Here is a 7326-nt window from a genome sequence, read left to right on the forward strand (position 1 = left end):
AACCTCCCCTGGTAGGAGGAGCAAAAGCAGCCCCAGTAAATTTAGGACTCAGAGCTTTCATAGCTGAGAGAACGGTCATAAGAGTGTGTGATGTCCTTGCTGGGCTCTACAAGCATCCAACTTTGAAAAATGCCAAACGTCCAGTAAGAGCTCCAAACAAAAGGTGTGAGGCAGGAAAGAATTTTCTGGCAGGAAATCTCCCCAGGGAGCCAGCAGAGAGCACCAGTAACCTTGGGGCTCAGGCCCCCCTTCATAGGTGAAGGAACAGTCCTAAGATTGCCTGACTTCATGGTCAGGCTCTACAAGCGTCCACCTGTGAAACTGATAAATGTCCAGTAACAGCTCCCAAACAAATTGATGGGAGGTCTGGAAAAGGTTTTGTGGTCTGAAACCTCCCCAGGTAGTAAAGTAGCACAACAAGAAACCTTGAGGGCCAGGGCATTCCTAGCCCAGGCAACGGTCCTAAGAGTGCCTGACGTCATATTTCAATCTGCCAGCAACAACCTCTAAAACTGCTAAACCTCCAGCAAGAGGTGCCAAAGAAAAGGAGTGGAGGCTTGAAGATATTCCTGGCCTGAAACATCCCCAGCTCTCCCACTAACTGTGCCTGAGGTAGTTTTCCAGCTCTACCAGAAAAAGTTTCAAAAATTCTAACTACCCAGCAAGAGCACCCAAGCACAAGTTGCAAGAGATGAAGGATCTCCCTGGCCTGAAACCTCCCCAGGTTGTGCACTGGGAGCACCAGTAAAGCTGACCCCCTTCACACGCTGCTTGGCCGTAGCAGCAGCTGAGGAGAGAGATTTCATGGGTATTAAACTGTGTCATGTTGAACTGCTGTTTGTGGTCAGAGAAATCTGTCTGTGCCTGTGAGCACAGATGATGCCAGGAAAAGTGTTGGGAGTCCCAGGAGGCCAGTGAGGGAACTGCTGGGCTTGGGGAAGAGCAAGGTTCTCCATGCAGGGTTGGATCTCAAGAGACTGCTTTTCCTGCCTGTCCAGAACTATTTAGGAGACCTCTGTACAAACATCCACTGTAGAATGCTGCTAAAACCTCTTCCATGGACTGAAAAATGACAGAAACAATTTTTTTCTGTATGAAAAAATCCTCCATTGTGAAATTCCTTCAAAATTTTCATCACCCAATTAAAACCTCTCTAATTACTTATACAAGTCTTAATTTTTTAGAGGAAATTACCTGAGGAGATAGGCTTGTAAGGGCTTTCTGGATGTTAATGAGCCTCATGGAGTCTCTGGTGAGACCAGAGACTTCAGCTACAAAGAAGAGACTGAAGAAACCTCTCAAGAAGTTTAAGGCAGGACTAATGCCCAAAGTACCTTGAAGCACCAACAGTCCCCACTGGGAGCCATTCCTGACAAAGCCTCCCCAGGGGCTCGTTAGAGCAGACAACTGGAGGCCATGAGGACAAACCCAGGCAAAGCACAGGCAGCTCTGATGCTGAGGACACCCTGGCTTGGTCTGATGAAGCAGAAATGCCAAGTGCTGACCCCCAGCCCCTGGACTGGGAGATCCTGACCCTCACCTGTGTCTCAGGGCTCTTCCTTGGGATGTGGGGAGTGTGACACCAAGGGAAGGACAGGGGTATGACACATGGAGGCCTCCCCTGGGGTGGGTGCAAGGAGGCAACCATGCTCCATGGCCATAAGGACAATGTGCCTCCTCTGCGGCCTCTGTGGCAGGGACATCAGCCACAGCCAAGGGGGCAAAGATCTATCAGGCACTTGTAGCCTGAATGATACCCTTGGCCATCTACACCACAGCCCGTGCCACACTGCCTCACACCCCTGTACCTGGTTCTGTGTAGGCTGCAGGGATGCAACACGCTTTCCCACCTCATTGTCACCTAACAATCTCCCTGCCTGTACTGCTGTCTCTCCATCCTCGCCAGCAGTTCCCACAAGCACAAAGCCACCAGCTCGTCCACACTTCCTCCCAGTGACTTCTTGCACCACAGCACTACCCTCAGAATGACATTTCTTTATCCTCATGTCCACCCTGGCCTTCAGAGCCATCAGTTCACATGGACTTCCTTTCTTATGTTCTTTCTCTGTAGCACAAAGAGGGCTTCCCTCAGCCTCCCCTTCCCCAGGCTAAAGAAGCCCGGGTCTCTTGGTAGACTTTCCCTGACCACATACATGTTCCTCCTCATTCCTCCAGACTGGGAAGCCCCACACTGGGACTGACTGCTCCAGAGGTGGCATCACCAGTGCTGAGTCCAGATGGACCAGAAGGGCCCTTGTCTGTGCAGCCACACTCCTCCCAGTGCAGCCCAATGTGCTCATGGCCAGATTCCTGTTCAGCACCTCTGACTGCTATGGCAGCCCCTGCAATGCCCAAATTCTTCTCCTTGTGGCTGGTTCTCCACCCATCATGTCTGAGCTGCCTTGATGTGGGGGTGTTATGCTGGAACCTTTTCTCATGGTTTCACCCCAGCCCAGAGCCGAGCACCACGCAGCCGCTCTCTCTCTAAGAGGGGGTGTGTGTAGGGGGATTGGGGGTGGGGGGAAAGGATGGGAAAAGGAAACCAAAAAGCCCTAAACCTTGTGGGCTGGGATAAGGACAGTTTACTGGGACAGAAGAGAGAGAAACAACAACAACAGGACTTTGTAGCAAAATACACACAACAGGTGATGCACAGTGCAGTTTCTTACTGAACCCACAGCTCTGGCCGCACAGCTCACAGCCATCCCAAAAACATGTGTGTCCTGGAGCTGAGTTCTTCTGCCCCCACCACACTCCTTTATGCTGATCATGGTGCAATTTGAAAGGAATATGCTTTTTTGGGCAGTTTGGGTCACCTGTCCTGGCTGTGTCCCCTCCCAGCTCCCTGGGTCCCCCCCAGCTTCCCATTAGTAGTGGAGTATGAACAACAGAAAAGTCTGATTGCTTGGACACAACTACAGCCTCCCTGTTACCAGCACTGCTCTCATCTGAACACCCACACGTGACACCACACTGGCTGCTAGAAAGAAAGTCAAATGTATTCCTCCCAAATTTAGGCCACCTTTGTAGACAACAAGTGCAACACAATGGTGGGCTCACTCCTGTGCCCTTCCAGGCACTTGTGCACTCCCAGTTGACTCATTTCTGCAGCAGAACTAGAAAAAAGCCCTTGATGCTGTGCAAGCACTGCTCAGCAAGGAACAAACATATTTATTTAGACTTTATGACTTACAAATCCAAACACCAGAACTATTGGGGCCACCAACATGAGAATTAATTCCAGCCGCATAGAAAATATGGGCAGGAGGAGAAGATCTCTTCTGTTTGGAAATCTTCCTGATGTTCCTGTTCATCAAGGTCCATTTGAAGGGAAGGCCCATTTCACTAATGGTTCACATGTGCTTGCTGATGGCTCTCCAACTTACGGTGCTTCTAACAAAATGACAGCAATAGGTGCTAAAGAACCTGGGACTCGATTGCTGATTGTTCAGCATGTTTGAAAGTGAATGATGTTATAGCCTGAAAATGACATTGTTAGGACTGTTCCCATGGCTCGGAATGCCCTGAGCCCCAAGGTTACTGGGGCTGTTAGTGGGCTACCTGGGGAGGTTTCAGGCCAGAAACCTTTTTCTGCCCTCGCACCTTTTGCCATGGAGCTGGTGCTGGACATTGTGCAGTTTCAAAGGTGGACAGTGTTGAATCTGGAAAATTATGTTGAGCAGAGTTACATCCACTCCCATGGCTACAGAAGCCCTCACCCCCATATTTCTGGAGCTGCTATTGGGATACCTGGGGATATGTAAGGCCATGAACATCTTTCATCCCTCACACCTTTAGTTTGGGATGTATTGCTGGGCATTTAGCAGGTTCAAAGGTGGACGCTGGTATGGCCAGAAATGACATCAAGTAATGTTAGGACCCTTCTTTTGTCTCTGAACGCTCTGAGCCCTAAGGTACTGGAGCTGCCGGTGATCTACCTAGGCACGTTTCAGGCCAGGAGAATCTTTCATCTCTCACACTTTTGTAAGGGATCTCTTGCTGTTCATTAAGCAGTTTGACAGTGTATGCAGATATAGCTCCAAAATGGCATCACACTGTTCCCTTTGTAAAGAAAACCTTGAGCCCCAAGGTTACTGGGGCTGCTAGTGGGATACCCAGGCAGGTTGAAGGTCAGAAACATCTTTCACACCTCAAACTTTTTCTTTGGGACTTACAGCTGGACATTGAATGTTTTTGAAGGTGGACACTCTTAGAGCTGGAAAACGACAACAGGCAAATATCATACCATTGCATTGTCTATGAAAACCCTGTGCCCCAAGGTTAATGGGGTTCTAGTGGGCTACAAGGGGAGTTTTTATAACCTCACATGTTATGTTTGAGGTTACTGCTTTACATTTAGTGTGTTCAATGTTGGATGCTGGGAGAGCCTGTCAGTGCCCACAGGCATGTTAGGATTGTTCCCTTGGAAAGGAAAGCCCTGAGCCCTAAGGTTACTTGGACTGCTACTGGGTACTTAGGAAGGTTTTAGGCCAGGAACATCTTTCAGCACTCAAATCTTTTGCTTTGGAGCCCTACCTGCACATTTAGCACTTCCTAAGGTGGACACTGGTTGAGCCTGAAAATGATAACAGGAGCTTTTAGGATCATTCCATTGTGCAGGTACCACAGAATCATAGAGCCACAGAATGGCCCTGTCCGGACTCTTTCAAAGAGCTCTCTGTCCTTCTTGAACTGAGAAGCCCAGAACTGGACACAACATTCCAGGTGTGGTATCACCAGGGCAAAGGGGAGAAAGACCTGTCTGACCTACTGAACACACCCCTTCTAATACACCCCAGGATGCCATTGGCCTTCTTAGCCAGGAGGGTACATTGCTGGCTCATGCTCATCCTGCAGCATATGAAGGGGTTCAGCTTTCAGAGGAGATTCTCTCCAAACCAACTTTTGTTCAGATAGATAGAAAGGTCACTTATCAACACACTGAACTTCTGAGAGAACCGTTTATTAGACATCTGAAAGACGGGATGTTTTCAAATGTTGTGAAGCTCAAAGAAGACACTGGAAAGATGAACAGCTCCTGAATGACCAAACAGCAAGAAGAGGTGGAAACCTGCTGAGCAAGTGAAGTCCATACATCCCTCTAGGCTAATGAAAAGACAAAACAACAACCAAAACCCCTACTAAATACAGACTGGTCCTAATGACAGCTACATGGCCAGTGATATGCCGAAGATGATCAGTTCATGGCTAATTCAAAACATACAGGACTCAGTTTCCACACGGCTTCCCTCAGCTCCTGGTTCCTCATGCTGTAGATGAGGGGGTTCACTGCTGGTGGAAACACTGAGTAAAGAAATGCTGCTACCAGGTCCAGAAATAGGGAGGAGATGGAGGGGGGCTTCAGGTAGGCAAAGATGGCAGTGCTGACAAAGAGGGAGACCACAGCCAGGTGAGGGAGGCAGGTGGAAAAGGCTTTGTGCCGTCCCTGCTGCGAGGGGATCCTCAGCACAGCCCTGAAGATCTGCACATAGGACACCACAATGAACACAAAACACCCGAAAGCTAAACAGGAACTGACCATAATTAGTCCAGTTTCCCTGAGGTAGGCATCTGAGCAGGAGAGCTTGAGGATCTGGGGGATTTCACAGAAGAACTGGTCAACAGCATTGCCCTTGCAGAGGGGGAGGGAAAATGTATTGGCTGTGTGCAGCACAGCACTGAGAAACCCACTGGCCCAGGCAGCTGCTGCCATGTGGACACAAGCTCTGCTGCCCAGGAGGGTCCCGTAGTGCAGGGGGTGGCAGATGGCAACGTAGCGGTCATAGGCCATGATGGTGAGAATATAGTACTCCGTAGAGATAAAAATTAAAAAGAAAAAGAACTGAGCCACACATCCTGTGTAGGAAATGGCCCTGGTGTCCCTCGAGGAATTGGCCATGGATTTGGGAACAGTGGTGGAGATGCAGCCAAGGTCAAGAACAGAGAGGTTGAGGAGGAAGAAGTACATGGGAGTGTGGAGGTGGTGGTCACAGGCTATGGTGATGATGATGAGGCCATTGCCCAGGAGAGCAGCCAGGTAGATGCCCAGGAAGAGCCAGAAGTGCAGGAGCTGCAGCTCCCGTGTGTCTGCAAAGGGCAGGAGGAGGAACTGGCTGATGGAGCTGCTGCTGTTGGACATCTTCTGCTTTCTGTGAGCATGGAGACCTTTCCAATGATTAAAAGGCAAAATGAGAAGTTAGGGAACTCTTCTTTGAGGCAAACATCTTCCAGTTTTAACAGAATCATTTGAGATTGACTTAGTATTCAGGAGGACTTTTGTCAGGTCCCTTTTGGGAGGTCTGCTTTGTGCTGGCTTGAGCGTGTCACTGCTGTGAGGAGGGTTGGATGTGGGCTCTGGAGAACTCAGTCCTGCCTGGCAGCAGTCAGTAAATAGAAGGATGGCCTGATCTCAGACTAAATCCCCTGTGAAATGAGCTGAGGACTGTTTCTTCCGTCAGAACTCCCTGACATTGCTGCTGCAGTGCCAGTGAAACCTTACCCTGAATGCAGAGTAGGGAGAGCTGCTCTGTCCATCAGCCCTGCTCTCAGCTGCCCTGTTCTGGACACTCTCTGATCACACCCTGCTGTTCCCTGCAAAAGAAACTGGACCCCAAAGAGAGCTGAGGAATCCAGTCTTGCAGGGCAGAGCTCCAAAGCCCTCCTGCGGTCTCATCCCACCCAATGAGGATCTCAGCTTCTCGCTCCCAGCCAGGGACACACAGGGCACAGTGCAGCTGTCCACACACAGGTGATGAGTGGCATTGCCACGGCCTCTGTGCCGAGATGTGTCCTGGATGGGGCTCCTCTTTGGGGGACAAGAGTCCCTGGGAGAGCAGTGCCATTGTGGGAGGCAGCTGCAGCCCAGCAGGAGCTGCCTGGAAAACCTCATTCCTACAGATGGGGGTCCTGAAGTGAGGGTCAGCTCAGTGCCAGCCCCACCAATGGACGTGCTCAAAGCCCCAGGTAATGGTGGGACAAAGGCAGCAAGGACAGGAGGGGATACAGCAGGAAATGCTGCAGCAAAATCTTTAGGGTCAGGAACAGACAGACAGGCACTCAGGGGTTTCTCCTCACTGCTGTTTGGGCTGCCGCGAAGACTCAGCCTGAAACCCTGTAACTCTGGTTGCAGAGCCTCTGCTGGGTGGCAGAAACCAGGGGGTGGGTGTTGGAAAGTGTCAGGGAGGTCCCAAATCCCCAGTGCCAGAGCATTTCTGGGAGCAGCTCCTCCCTCCCTGACAGTGTCTCTGCTGCCTGGAGCTGTCCCTGCACCTGCTTCTCTTTGCCCATCTCACCTCCTACTCTGTGCTCACAGACCTCATCCAACCT

The 7326-nt window shown here is 50.5% G+C and overlaps 1 protein-coding gene across 1 annotated transcript; it reads right to left on the reverse strand.

Moving 5' to 3' along the window:
• Positions 1 to 5197: 5197 nt before the first annotated feature.
• Positions 5198 to 6139, reverse strand: LOC311200865 (olfactory receptor 14A16-like; the record flags this gene model as incomplete). Its single annotated transcript, XM_084275169.1, has 1 exon — positions 5198 to 6139. One exon carries the CDS (start codon positions 6137 to 6139, stop codon positions 5198 to 5200), a length of 942 nt encoding a protein of 313 aa, XP_084131295.1.
• Between the last annotated feature and the right edge of the window lie 1187 nt (positions 6140 to 7326).

The sequence above is a fragment of the Gallinula chloropus genome (genome assembly GCF_964237585.1).
Source record: "Gallinula chloropus genome assembly, chromosome: 25".
Taxonomy (NCBI): domain Eukaryota; kingdom Metazoa; phylum Chordata; class Aves; order Gruiformes; family Rallidae; genus Gallinula; species Gallinula chloropus.